At 33.0% G+C, this 14886-nt stretch overlaps 2 protein-coding genes across 2 annotated transcripts in view; one reads left to right on the top strand and one right to left on the bottom strand.

Annotated features, from left to right (window-relative positions):
* Positions 1–5885: 5885 nt before the first annotated feature.
* SsRbeta (signal sequence receptor beta) lies at positions 5886–7356 on the bottom strand. Its single transcript, XM_065348741.1, has 5 exons — positions 7195–7356; positions 6933–7094; positions 6615–6845; positions 6445–6528; positions 5886–6327 (listed from the first exon to the last, which is right to left on the bottom strand). The coding sequence occupies exons 2-5, from the start codon at positions 7080–7082 to the stop codon at positions 6199–6201; spliced, it is 594 nt and encodes a 197-aa protein (XP_065204813.1). The 5' UTR covers positions 7083–7094; positions 7195–7356; the 3' UTR covers positions 5886–6198.
* Positions 7357–7783: 427 nt separating this feature from the next.
* The window catches only part of Src42A (Tyrosine-protein kinase Src42A), a 100694-nt gene continuing 93591 nt past the window's right edge, over positions 7784–14886 (top strand). Inside the window, exon 1 of the mRNA XM_065348740.1 lies at positions 7784–8503. Within this exon, the coding sequence (XP_065204812.1) occupies positions 8112–8503 (392 nt within the window). The 5' untranslated portion in view covers positions 7784–8111. The remainder of the gene's footprint in view (positions 8504–14886) is intronic.

The following is a 14886-nucleotide window of genomic DNA, read 5'->3' as shown; positions in this document are numbered from 1 at the left end:
TCCAGATTTTTTTTTTCAATGATTATGGCGAAGGATTTGTGTCAAGATCTAATGAACTAGGAAAAAAAAGTATAGATTTATTGGACCTGGTTCAGAATTCGATAAAAATTGAATTCTTGGAGAAAATAAGTTTCAGAAATGCTGCAATGAAAATTCAAGCTGTTATCATTATTTTTAATTTTTTGGAAAAGTTTCGAGAATTGTAAAACACGTATTAATGTTTTTTAAATAATCAAGCCAAAAAATGGCAAAAATAAGCCCCCTACCCCTCCTCCCTCGTAGGATCTTGAAGTTACTGTGTAGTTGAAATTTGTTTAGGTTTTTTGAGAATTTATACGGATTTCTTCATTTTGAAGAAAAAAAGAAAATGTTTTGAGAACCCCTGAATAGTAGTCTTAGACTTAGAGACATCAAAAGGCCACCAAAATAAAAAAATGAAATGAAATAAAATAATAATAATAATGAAATTGAAAAACAAATTCTGACACATTTGAAAAAGTTGTCAATTTTTCTATAATTTGAAAAAGCACATTTCAGGAATGCAATTGGAATTTTATAGAATAACGGATTTGTGGGTTTAATAACCTAAAATTGAATGGAAATCACATTCAAATTTCACTGCTTCAGAAAAAATTCAAAACTTTTATAAATAAAAAAAAAATGTGACTGGATATTCTAAATTGGTCGGAAATAGAAAATTTTAATTTTAGATGATTCTTACTAGCCCAGGAACTAATTTTCACCGATTTAGGCAATTTTACTCAAAAATAGTGCTACATTTCAAGAACATTTCACTTTTTCAAGATGGTAAATGTCTGAATTTTCAAAAATTATCCAAAAATTAATTCAATTTGGAAGAAGGAAGATAAAGGAGTTGAGCAATGCTCTCTCCAAAGATCCATCGTTTATTGAAATCTGAGTTTTCACATCAAACAATTTTTTTTTTGATACGCAAAATGACCTCAATTTTTTTTTAAATCCAATTTTTATCAAAAATTTAAATGAAAAAAAATCCTAAACTGTCTTGCTAGTTGCTTTTGAAATATTTATAATTTGATTTTTGTAATCAGTTATTAAATAAAAATTTGTTACCTTTTTACCAAATTGTCAGCTTTTTCTAAAATTTTGTCCACTTTTAAAAACTGGCAATGAATGTACAGAGAATCCCCGGACCAGGTATTTAATAATTTTATGTATTTCCATTTGAAACGGGGGGGGGGGGAGAGGAGGGAACTACCGTGCATCCATATCAATCAAGGCTACCAAAATGGAAGCAAGCTAAATTTAAAAAAAATTGATAATTCAAAAAAAAGTATCAGTTTTATTAAAAAAAAAAAAAGATTGAAATTTTTACCAAAACAAGAAACTAAAAAAATATAGACATAATTTTCATCAACTGGAGTTGGAAAGCCGAAATTAATTCTGCAAACTAATTTCAATACACTATGAAGACGACTGCAGGTGAATTTTAAGTCGTTTTGGAGCCTCCAACGATTTTTTGAAAATTACTGAAGCCTCCAGTAAATTTTTGAAACTTGAAATTTCCCCAAAATTCCATCAAATAGAGATGGAAAGCTGGAATTAACTATGCAGAGTATGCACTCCAATTTTAACACCCTCCAAAGACGACTTCAGGTGTGTTCAAGTAATTTTGGAGCCTCCAGTGAGTTCTTGAAAGGTTTCATGATGTCTTTAAGAGAATTGAAATTTCTAAAAAGTAGCTGGAAGCTTCAAAATAACTTGAAACCACCATGCAGTCGACTTCATATTGTATTGAAATTAGTTTGCAGAGTAAATTTTGGCTTGATGACCTCATTTGATGAAATTTCGGGAAAATTTCAAGTTTCACAAATCTACTGGAGGCTCCAGTAATTTTCAGAAAGTCGCTGGAGGCTCCAAAATGACTTGAACCCACCTAAAGTCGTCTTCAGAGGATGTTAAAATTGGAGTGTAGAGTAAATTTCAGCTTTCCAAGTCCATTTGATGAAATTTTGGGGAAATTTCAAGTTTCAAAAATTTACTGGAGGCTCCAGTAATTTTCAAAAAATCGCTTGAGGCTCCAAAACGACTTGAAATTTACCTGCAGTCGACTTCATAGCGTATTGAAATTAGTTTGCAGAATTAATTTTGGCTTTCCAACTCCATTTGATAAAATTTTGTGGGAATTTCGAGTTTCAAAAATCTACTGGAGGCTCCAGTAATTTTCAAAAAATCGCTGGAGGCTCCAAAACGACTTGAAATTTACCTACAGTCGACTTCATAGCGTATTGGAATTAATTTTCAGAATTGATTTCGGCTTTCCAACTCCATTTGATGAAATTTTGTGGGAATTTCGGGTTTCAAAAATCTGCTGGAGGCTCCAGAACTGCTCAAAACGGTTTGAAACAGTTTCCAATCGATTTGGCAGGTCGAAAATAGGGTATATCCAAAATTTCAGCTTTCTAGGCCAATTTGGTAAAATTTTGATTTTTTTCTCACATTTTGGCCAAAATTTGATTTTTGAAAATTCACCAAAAATCGAAAAAGGCACTTTAGCACTTGAAATTTAGACAGGTGATGACTTTTTGCCTGCTCTTTCGATCTATCTTTGTACGGTTTAAAAAATTGTATTCTAGTCCATGTTGGAACGCAAAATCTGCGATTTCTTTCTATCAAAAAAAAAACAAAAAAACAAAAAATAAAAATGTAACTGGATATTCTAAATTGACCGGAAATATTAAATTTTAATTTTGGGAGATTCTTACTAGTCCATGAACCAGTTTTCACCGATTTAGGCAATATTTCACTTTTCCTGAATTTTCAAAAATTAGCGAGAAATTATTCAATTGGAAGAAGGAAGAGAGAGCGAGAGAGGTGTTGAGCAATGCTCTCTCCAAAAATCCATTGTTCGTTGATATCTGAGTTTTCATACATCAAGCAATGTTTTTGTTGATTCGCAAAATGACCTCAAAATTTTTTTAAATCCAATTTTCATCAAAAATTTAAATGCAAAAATATTACGATTAAAAGAAATCTTAAACTGGCTTGCTTTTGAAATATTTTGATTTTTGTAGTTGGTAATAAATTATAAAAATTTGTTAGGTACTTTTTTTACAAAATTTGTCAGCTTTTTCTAAAATTTAGTCCACTATTAAAAACTGGCGATGAATGTATAGAACCTCTGGATCAGTTATTCATCATTTATTTCCATTTAGAACGGTGGAGGGAAGAGGAAAAATGGAAACAAGGTAAATTTTTTTTAAATTTTAATAATTTTAAAAAAAAGTATCAGATTTTCATTTTAAAAAACAAAACAAAAACAAACAAAAAATACAAAAATAATCAAAATTTTTACCTAAACAAGAAACTGAAAAAAATACGACAATTTTAGATTGAACATCAAAATTATTTTCATTTAAAAGAAACACAAAAATGTAAAAAATTCAATGCTTAAAAAAAATACAATTTTGGTTCCTTTAAATTCCTATAAATTTTAAAAATTAAATCATAACAAAAGGTGAGGTATGAAAGAGGGGAAGGGAGAAACAATCGAAACAATTTCGTTACAGTTGAATTTAGGAATGATAATTTCTTATTTCGATGAAAAGATGACGTATAATAAGTATTTTATAGCATAGAAAATATTGCACTTTTTTTTAGAGAGAGTTGAAGACTAATTAATTAGATCTCATGTTGAATGCGATAAGAATACCTTGATTATAATATAATAAGAAATCAGCAAAATAATTTTTTTTTAGAAAAAAATATAATTTTTACGTTAAGAAAAAGATTTTGGGTTCGCTAAATTTGTAAGATGGGAAGGATGAGATATTTTATGTATTTCAAAAAAATAAAGAGCAAAAATGCACCTATGATGAATATTTTGTTATGAAAACATTCAATGTTCTCAATTTTTGCCAAATGAATTTCTCATTTAAACGAGTACCTACTCTACATAGAAGTAAATTTTTGTCGAAAGAGAGCAAAAAATTGAGTTTTATCTGACCTTACTTTCGAATGAAATACAGAGACAGAAATATGTACTTACACGAAAACGATTTTTTTTTTTTTTTTTTTGATTCTCTGACTTCAATTTTATTGTCGACTCGACTCTTTTTTAAGAAAAAAATTTTTCCCCACATTAGAATATTTTTTCCCTACAATCCACGATTCGCTTACCGAAAATTCTCATTTCATCATTTATGTAGTACCTAAATCTTCACATTAATTTCAAGATATCGCAATTTGAAAAATTTAGAAACCTAATTCACCCGAACCTACGAGCACTAGGGTGTCCCTTAAAAAAAAGTTTTGAATTTTTTGCGGGACCCCCCCTAGTTTGGTTCGTATACATGAGAAAATGATGCCCAAAAATTTTTAGCCCAATTGGATTATATTAACCTGCCCCGCATCGCCCCTCTTTGTTGAAAAAAGGAGCGCGCCGGAGCTCCGCATTACTCCACCATGGCGCGTGGCACACGAAACGTAACGTACGGAGGTTTATACGCGCCAACATCTTTCCACTTCCTATTGTATTTTTTGGTGCTTTTAGGCCTCCGAACTTTTGTTCATAATTCCACAGTGTCTCCCCATCACCTGTGCTTGTTCATTATGCACATTCTTGCATTTAATGCACTTTTTTGGAACTGATACTACTACATAATTATAATAAGTTGTGCCTTCATGTGATTTTGAAGAACGTGATGCATTTTGAAGAGTAATTTACGAAATTATTGAAGCCTTTTAGTGCCCATACGAGTAGATAGTTTGAATTTTTCCGCTTTCCTGCCCGCCGCCGCCCCCCCCCCCACTCCGCCCATCAGGAAAACAAAAATTGGAAGTCGCAATTTCAAGGAACTTTTTTTATACAATCAAGATTTTGTTATTCTCAATAATAATGATTACATTATGTACTTGGATAAAGAAGAAAGACCAAAATATTTCAACACAAAAAAATGGGTTTTGAAAAATTGTTCAATCGCAATTATTTTTCATGAAAATAAAAATAAAAGTTTTTAAAAATTGTTTTTTTTAATTTTTACATTTTCTTTTTGAAAAAAATTAGCAACTGGAAAAAGTATTTCTAAAAAAAAACGCAATAAAAGAAAAAAACGCGAAAAATAGTTTCCCTGAAATTATCTTGCCCAAAAATGTATTTCAGAATTATACATCAAAATAAAAGTGGTTTGTTCAGAACTGATTTTGGCCGTTTCCAATCTACTTATTTTCTTCTTTTTTGATGATACAAATATGAATTTTTTGATAAATTCAAAAATGTTTTGCTTCCCTCTTTAATTAAATCGTATTCATTTCATTTCTGTATGAAACTCTAATAATTACAGTCATGTTTAGGTTTCCAATTCATTTTTTATCAAAAAGTGCAAAATTTATTCATAAAACAGAAATCACGGGCGCTCCCTGTAGAAAATAAGTCATAGTTTTTACTGTAGAATGGTACATTGTTCATCAGAGACATGGAGGAGTTATCAACAAAAGTTCCAAAGCGTACAAGCACCAACAAAAACAATAAGAAGTAGAAAGATGTTGGTGCCTATCAACCCCCGTACGTTACGTTTCGTGTGCCACGCGCCGTGGCCGAGCAATGCGGAGCTCGGGCGCGCTCCTTTTTTCAACAAAGAGTGGCGATGCGGGGCAGGTTAATATAATCCAATTCTCTTTTTAACTTTATATTTTTTTTAGAGTTAATATTATAAAAATTAGTTTTTATTTAATTTTAATTTTAATTATAATTTGAGCTGAAAATTTTTGGGCATTATTTTCTCATGTATACGAACCAACTCAGGGGGGGTCCCGCAAAAAATTCGAATTTTTTTTTTTCACCAAGTATAAATAAGGGACACCCTAACGAGCACAAAATAACTCTCAAAAATTACGTACAAAACCAGTCACATAAAAACAACAAAACTTTATTTAAAAAAATTTCGAAGATGCCTTCATCGCATATCATTGAACTACTTCATAAAAATATACACAAAATCCTAACATAACGAAGAATTATCCGCCAAAATGCGCACTAATAGAAAATAATCTCAAAAAGCGTATTATAATACAAGAGCAAACACAACGCAACGCGTTCGCGTTGAAAATAATAATTTTAAATTATCAAAAACACAGAAAGAAAATTACGTTTTGGAATAGAGTAATTAATATACATCGAATGGAACTTGTTGTAGGCCAGGTAGTTTGAAACCGAGTAACTTATTCTTGTTTTGACTTTTCTCGTTTCTGTTTAGCAATTCCTTCGTATTTCGTTTTACTGGACCAGAATAAGATGAAAGGAATGACGATCGATGGCATAGTCATGATAGCGAATGCAGTCCAATCCAACTACGAGAAAAACCACAAATGATTAGTAGTGATCAATTCGTCGGAATATTGAAAGGTAAGTGAAACGTTTTGAGTGAAAAAAAAAAAAAAAAAAAAAAAAAAATAGGGATATCTTACCACATGAGGAGAGAATTTCTTATCGTAGTCTCTGAAGTTGATAATACGACCTTCGCCGGGCTCACTGGATACTGCATATTGAGGCTGTGTATACGTGTAATAATAAAATTAGGTCGATATTTTCGGCGATGAAATACGAAATCAGTTCTCAAATCGAGAGAAAAACTTACCTCGGTAGCGCTATCGGAAGGCTTGTACTGTACATTAGCCGAAGAAAAGTTAAAAGCTCCGAATTTCGTTGGTCTGACGACTACAATATGAGAAACGTTGGTTTGAGGTGGTATTCTGTCAATTCTCACGTTCAATTTACCTCCGGCGACGTTGAACGAATCTTCGGGGAAACTTTCATCGTTGATGACTACTTCTTGAGCTGGACCATTACCGACATTATAAATAGTGTACTGAAACCAATATTTAGAAGTGTTAGAGACCAATTTATCAGGGGAAATTGGGGAACCGTAGAGTGACTGATACGAAGCATCTTTTACTTTGATAACGATATCCATATCTTGAACTAAGTATTTATTTAGAATATGCTTAGAGATCAGTAGTCTGGCGGTGGTATCTTCTTCTTCGAGACTCGAACATGATACGAGGAACGTTGCGAAAGCGAAAATGACTAACTTTAAGGAATACATCTTAACAGTGATCTGGAACAGTTGGAAATTTGTGTTAGTGATACTGGTGTTTTACGAGTAATAATACAAAGTAGGATGATCTAGATGATGTAGAAAAGATTGTAGTACTTACTCGAATCGATATCTGGATTTATTTTATAACTATTTTACATACTTTGACGAGATTTAGAGGAAAATTACGACTTGTTCTGATTACATCAAACACATAACGTAGATTTTTTCTTCCAACAGTTTTTGACCAGATTCGGCGTTAGCTACACGTGTTTACTTTTTGACGTGGAAAAAAATCGAAAAACTGGCCGAAAAATAAGTAGGTAGAAAACCACTTTCGATTCGATTTTTTTCTTCGAATAAGAATTTTTGGGAATTTTTATTGTAAATTATACTTTTACAATGATAAAATAAGGGTTTAAAAAGCGTTAATTTAATTCTAAATTGAAAATTCGGTTCGAAAATTCGTTTTAATTAAATTTTTTCCAATCGACCTTCCGAGTGTTTGTTTTTTGACTTTGTGCTCGTGTTTGTTTTGATTCTGTGTTTTGTTTGTACAGTTTTGCCAACATACCCGGAGGCGAATAAAATTAGTTCTTTGTTTTTTATTATTTCTTAATTATTATTTTTAATTACGATCTAATCGAGTAATTAGTCGAATAAAATATTGGAAATCGATAATAAAATTCAAAACTTACCATTTTATAGCTGAAAAAGTTCCCATTCGCGTTAATTTCTTGCAACAGTGTTACCGTCGAAAGGTGCGTAAATCAGGCAACATCGCTCGGCAGCTTCAATGGCTACCATGTTTTGAATTAGCTAGTGTTGTGATAACTGGTTAATTTCTTGTTACTTTTTACCCAAAAATTGTAGATATAATTAGTTAATTAACGCGAATTTAGATAAATTTAGTTAATTTTTCGTTAGTAGAATCGCGTCTGATGTTAGTCGTCGAGTGTTTATTTCGTTTATCGTATTTTTACCATGTTTAGTGTTCGCTTGTAGTTCGAGAAGGTGTTTCCAGTAAGTGTTTTGATAATGGGAAATTGTTTTAGTCGCCAAAGATCTACTTCGAAGGATCCATCGGGACTATCGCCTCCTTTAGGAGCTAAAGAACCATCGGGACAGAATTCGACAAATGCTCCGCTGCAATTACCCCAGCACGAGAATGCGATCCGTAATGTACCTATGCCACCGATACCTGAACCCGAACTTCCAGGACCGAGTTTAGGCGGTGCGAAGATATTTGTAGCTTTATACGATTACGATGCCAGAACAGACGAAGACCTTAGTTTTCGAAAAGGCGAACATCTAGAAATATTAAACGATACTCAAGGAGATTGGTGGCTGGCCAGGAGTAAAGCTACGAAACAAGAGGGATATATTCCATCCAATTACGTAGCCAAGCTTAAATCAATCGAAGCCGAACCGTAAGTGTTGCTTTGAAAGCATAAGTAATTTTTGTATGTAGTTTACTCTGTTGACAATACCTATCGATACAGCAGCGACGACGACTCCACCAATTAATTATTTTAAAAAGTGATTCCAGACCGAAAATGTTATAAACGCACTGTACGCAGAGAAGTAATCAATTCGCGTTTATCTGTCGTAATCTTTATCGCGTTCATTGTCTCGAAACGCGATTCAAAATCAACATTCGACTGTACGAGAGTTTCACTTTCCATTATCTTCTTTACGTCCATAATAAAACCATAATACAAATAATAACGATGATAAAATGAAAGAAAGAAATAAAAAATATTGAACGGGGGTTTCAAGGTCGGCACGCAACTGAAATTTTGGAACCTGAACTAGGAAATTGTTGGGATTTAAATTGTCCAACGACTACGACGACGACGAATTTGTTGTATTAAAATTTTACCATCACCTTGATTCGCCTCGACCATACAGATTCAATGCCAATTAAGAATAGAATCCTAGTAACGCTCCTTTTATTGTATGTGCAGCTTGTTGTAACACCATCGACGACGAGGACACCTTCATCATCGACAAATTGATTGTAAATTATCGTGTTTTTATTTCTATTTCCAATCAATTCAATCCCTGTGTAATAAAATAGTCTAAAACGGAAGGACGCCCCTGTCGGAAGCTCTCATCTATTTTTTTTGTCATCATCGGAAGTGATGACCAACGCGTGATATTACACATTAGGAGTACTTATCGCCAGACTGGTCGTCGATTTGCATTTTTTAAAAATCATGTTACAACTCGTGTGGAGATCCTCGAAAAATCTACATGATGGTAACCGGACCTACGTGTTTTTCGTCCTGTGTACGACTCACAGTGGTCTGTAAAAAAATCTAGCACGCCAAAAATCTGAAAATTGGGATAGGGGGTATTTTTGGGTCGCTGAATCCATTTTTGGAGTCCATTTTTTCCAAAACCCTATAGAAGGCTGTGTGGAGGGGGGTAAACTTCAAAATTTTCAAAAAAATCTTGTGACATATCAAAAAGCATGTTTTTCAACCTCCTGAACACGTTTCTGAGGTTATTTTTACGAAATAGTTGAAGGGTCACCCGGGGGAGGGGGGTAAATTTCAAAATTTTCAAAAAAAATCGTGTGGGGTATCAAAATGCATGTTTTTAAACCTCCTGAACACGTTTCTGAGGTTATTTTTACGAAATAGTTGAAGGGTGACCCGGGAGAGGGGGTAAATTTCAAAATTTTCAAAAAAATCGTGTGGGGTATCAAAATGCATGTTTGTAAACCTCCTGAACACGTTTCTGGGGCTGATTTTACGAAATAGTTAAAGAGTACTCCGAGGAAGGGAGGTAAACTTGAAAATATTTTCAAAAAATCGCGGTGGGGTATCAAAATGCATGTTTTTAAACCCACTGAACACGCTTCTGAAGTTATTTTCATGAAATAGTCTAAGGGTAACCCAAGGGAGGATGAAATTCTAAAATTTTCAAAAAAAATTGTGTGGTGTACCAAATGCTTGTAACTTTAGACCTATTCAATCTCCACTTTTGAAAGAAAAGTAGGCAAAAGTTAGCATGAACTGATTTTTTTATGATAGGTATTGGTGTGCCTTTATTGCATTTCCTGCTGGAATACAGTGTGCTTACAACATGGACCCTTCATATGGTTTGATAGTACTTATTTTTAATGATGATTTTAAATCTGTATTCATTTTCAAGTTTTGATGTACCTCTACCTACTGGCGGTTGAGAATTGAACTATAAAAGTAAATATTTTTACTCAATTTTTTCACGCACCTTTTGGATTATGTTACGTTAATCAAGTCTGGTCAAAAAAAATTTCACGATTAGTAGGTACCACTGAAATGTGTGCCTCTACTCTCACATGCTATCTCCACTGCTGAAAAGTACATTTTTATTCTCAAGATGAATTTGATATTCATCATAAGAAGCACCAATTCATGAAATCATACCACTATCAGACATACTTTTACCCACAAAACCTTTTTTTCCGAAAAATTGGATGATTTACAGCAGTAATACATAAACTTTGGATGTATTTTTCATGTTACTGCCCAATGTTGCGAGTTGTAGCAAGAAATAATAAAAGCATGTGAAAATACACATTTCAGTGGTACTTTTCGTGGAAAAATTTTTCTGGCCCCACTTGGCCCAATGTAACATAACCCAATCTGTATACATAGAAAAATTGAGTAAAAGTACTTACATTTTTAGTTCAATTCTCGGCCACCAGTGCATCAAAACTTAAAAATGAATACAGATTTGAAATCAGCATTAAAAATGCTATCAAACTGTGTAAGCGGTTCACTTTTTAAGCATGATGTATTCCAGCAGGAAACGCGACAAAAGTACACACTATTATCACAAAACCGGTTATTTCAAACTCCGCCCACTTTGCCTAGCTCTGTAGCAATAATATTCATGATCAAGTCAACCAAACAAGCAAAATTGAATGCTTTGGACATTTCTACACATGTTCCCGATATCATTTTTTTATATTTTTGACTTTGGTTTTTTCGATTTTTGGCGCGCTAAATTTTTTTACAGACCACTGTGCGACTGTTGTACGTATGTGGGACAACGAGAGCATTTGCATTCGTTTTCTTTCGCGACCGAGTACAGTGTTCGACTGTTCGTATATACCATACCAATTAAAAACGAATAAATTACTCTCACAGAGTAGGCGCCTCGCTCGTGTACATATATTATACAACCTTAGGGCATCAATTACCAGATTCACTAGCGTTACACCATTCCACCACCATCACCATCAGTCGTACATATATTCGTATCTCATATGTACTGTACAGTGTACAAGTCATTGATCTTGGTGTAATATTTTTTTTTATGACCAATTAATTGTATTTTTATTTACAACTAGTATACCTATCTAGTATCTAGTATCTATCTATTGAACATCCGGACCCGAATGTTTATGAAATCACCGTGTGCAGGGATCATGCATCTGCTGAGAGTCTGATATTGAGCCAAAAATCTGCTTGTATGTACGATATGTGTTACATATTAATGGGTTCCTAGTCCTACTCGAGCTGCTAGACGGCGAATGATTGCATATTGAGAAAACTCACGTTGCCAAAAATACCTACTGGAGAGGTGGAAGAGAGGTGAGAGCAGGGGTGTGGGATGATGAGAAACGAGAGAAGGTCTCAATTTTAATCGACTCGAAGATTATGATTATGGTATGGTTTTATATGTTAACAAGTGCCTGCCTGTGTGTCTCTTATTTCTCGAGAATATTGGCTGTATAAATTGATGGAACTGTGTGCATTTTAATTTACATTACATGTAATGTAATTGTAATGTTATGTATGCGAGTATATAGGGAATGGCATCTGTATATAGAAATGAAACGTGAATTGAAATTTATTTGCGATTTTCGAGCATATTCGTTTTTTTATTTCCTGAAAAGGTGGAGGAAGGGATTTCAAGGAAACTTCGTAATTGGATGAAAAAAAAAACTACCTGTAGGATTTTGAAAAATCTCAAATCTGAAAAAAGTGACTAAAAGTCGTGCTCAGGAGCATATTTGGTTCTCTCTGGTATAATATCTGAAAGAGACGTGGAGTCACCTCTCCTCCATGCACTTTTCAACAAAGGCATCTCTGAAAAAATGCCCAAAAATTTGGAAAAATTGCCCAGAAAAATTGTAAAGGTGAAGGAAATCCCAGTTCTCAGTCAATGATCTCATATACTTATCCTTTGAAAATTTATTTTGAAAATTTTTTTTACCGTTTTTGTGATATTTTGAGGAATCCTTTGATTTTTTGTGATAATTTATTTTCATGTTTTGTTTCTCACAAGGGAACCTCTTGAGGTGTCACACTCCGATTTGAACGGGACCGTGATTTTTGGAAAGAGCATAGTCTAAAACCCCCAAAACCAAATTTTCAGCTGCCCAAGTTCATTTTTCGATTTTTGGCGAATTTTTGAAAATTCAAAATTGACTGTTTTTGGAGATTTATGTTTTTTTTTAAAAAGTACGTACTTGATCAATAAAAATGGTCAAAATAAGTCCCAAAACTAATATTTATCACCCAAATCCAAATTTCACAATTTCCAGCCATTCTGGAGCCTCCAGCGCGATTTTTCAATTTCTCCAGAATTTTGAATTTGCTCCAGAAGGCATGAATATGCAGTTGGGCAGCTAAAAATCGAGTCGTGTATTACACTCGACCAGTTTAACGAGTTTATCGACATTTCAACCGATTTTGAGAGTGTCACCTCAAGAGTGGTTTTTGGACCAGTTTTTTTTTCAAAATTGAAAAATCCAAAAAATCAAGTTTACTCCCAAAATTGGCTCAAATGTGGATAAACTCGTTGAACAGGTCGAGTATAATTCACAACTAGATTTTTAGCTGCCCAACTTCATATTCACGCCTTCTGAAGTAAATTCAAAATTCTGGAGAAATTGAAAAATCGCGCTGGAGGCTCCGAAACGGCTGGAAATGGTGAAATTGGGATTTGGGGGGTTAGTTTTGGACAAAATACAGCGGTTCACGCGAATTTCAAAAACTTCCACCCAAACGGGAAACTTTTGATTTTTTGGATTTTTCAATTTTGAAAAAAACTGGTCAAAAAATCACTCTTAAAGTGTCACTCTCAAAATCAGCTCAAATGTGGATAAACTCGTTAAACAGGTCGAGTGTAATATACAACTCGATTTTTAGCTGCCCAACTGCATATTCACGCCTTCTTTGGAGCAAATTCAAAATTCTGGAGAAATTGAAAAATTGCGCTGGAGGCTCCAGAATGGCTGGAAATAGTGAAATTTGGATTTGGGTAATTGATATTAGTTTTGGGATTTATTTTCACCATTTTTACAGGTCAAGTACGTACTTTTTAAAAAAATGTATAAATCGCCAAAAACAGTCATTTTGAATTTTCAAACAGTCGCCAAAAATCGAAAAATTAACTTGGGCAGCTGAAAATACGGTTTTGGGGGTTCTAGACTATGCTCTTTCCAAAAATCGCGGTCCCGTTCAAATCGGAGTGTGACACCTCAAGAGTTTCCCTTGTCAGATAAATTACGGGTCAAAAATGCTAACAAAAAAAACACTAGTTTTTTGCATATCACGATTTTGGGTCAAAAATCCTAACAAAAAAAAACAATAGTTTTTGCATAAAAAACATGTCAAGAAAGTCTTGCTTTTTACTTAATTTTTCAAAAGAAATGTTGCCTTTCATACCAAAAATATCCAGAAAAGTAGTTTTTTTTTTTTATTGAATTTATTAAAAAAAGTTTGCATTTAGCTATGTCTGCATTCCTAAAAAAAGTCGCTTTTTGGCCAAAGTTGCCTATTTCTATTTGCTAAAAATTGCCAACAATCTCAACTTTTTGTCAAATCAATTGAAAATTGATTTCTGTTTTTTTTTTTTTTTTTTTTTTTTTTTTTTTCTATTAAAATTGCAAAAAACTGCAGCTTTTTACCAATATTATTGAAAATTTCCATTTTTTAGAATCTAAATTGTTAAAAAAAAACCTGCTGCTTTTTACCAAATTCGTCAAAAACTCAGCCTTTTGGCCAAAATAGCCGAATTTGTGAAAAAAAAATCGAGAGTTTGTTGGAAAAATTGTCAAAAATTCTGATTTTCTATCAAATTTGCAAAAAGTTAAAAAGTTTTGATTTTCTGTCCAAGTGTTGTTCTCCCAACACGTTGACAAGATTTTTTTTTTGTGTGAAAATTATCAAGTATTCTAGACTATTTGTTGCCAGGTCTGCTTAGACTTTCATTGCCAAAATTTCAAAGGAAATTTTGATTCGCCCCCCCCCCCCCTCGCCACTTCATGAAAAATTACCCTAAAATACCAAACTGTTGAAAATACTGTTTTTTTTTTTTTTTTTTTTTTTGTTTGTTGTTGTTGTTGTTGTTGAATGTTTCAGAAAATATTGATCTAATTTGTCAAAAATTCTGGTTTCAGACAAAATTGCACAAAATTTTGCTTTTTTGTCAAAATTTTTCAAGAAATTCTGTTTTTTGCCAAAATTACTTAGGTATTGTTAAAGTCCTGATTTTTTTCTCTAAACATTGACAAAAAACCCTTATTATTGCTAAAACCTTAAAATCTGTTTTTTGCCGAAATTTCTGATTTTATCACAGAAATTGTCATAAAAACCCGTTTTTCTTCCAAATGTTGTCAAAAATTTTGCTTTTTTGCAAAAAAAATTAATTGTCAAACTTTTTTCGGAAACTTTTTTGAGGCTAAAATTACAATACAAAATTGATCGAGAAAATTCTCCAAAAAATTGTCAAAATACCCACTTTTTGCCTCATTATAGTCATTTTGCTTCTTTGTGGAAATGGTTTTTGCCAAAACTTTCAATAATTT

This window comes from Planococcus citri, chromosome 2 (assembly GCF_950023065.1).
Source record: "Planococcus citri chromosome 2, ihPlaCitr1.1, whole genome shotgun sequence".
Taxonomy (NCBI): domain Eukaryota; kingdom Metazoa; phylum Arthropoda; class Insecta; order Hemiptera; family Pseudococcidae; genus Planococcus; species Planococcus citri.
This window is presented reverse-complemented; position numbering and strand designations above follow the sequence as displayed.

What these genes read in the sequence shown, in the direction of transcription:
- SsRbeta (XM_065348741.1), bottom strand. Translation starts at nt 7,082, where the DNA reads ATGTATTCCTTAAAGTTAGTCATTTTCGCTTTCGCAACGTTCCTCGTA. An exon ending in ATATGGATATCGTTATCAAA is followed by an intron (nt 6,846 to 6,932) that starts GTAAAAGATGCT and finishes TATTGGTTTCAG; the next exon opens with TACACTATTTATAATGTCGG. An exon ending in CTTCCGATAGCGCTACCGAG is followed by an intron (nt 6,529 to 6,614) that starts GTAAGTTTTTCT and finishes ACGTATACACAG; the next exon opens with CCTCAATATGCAGTATCCAG.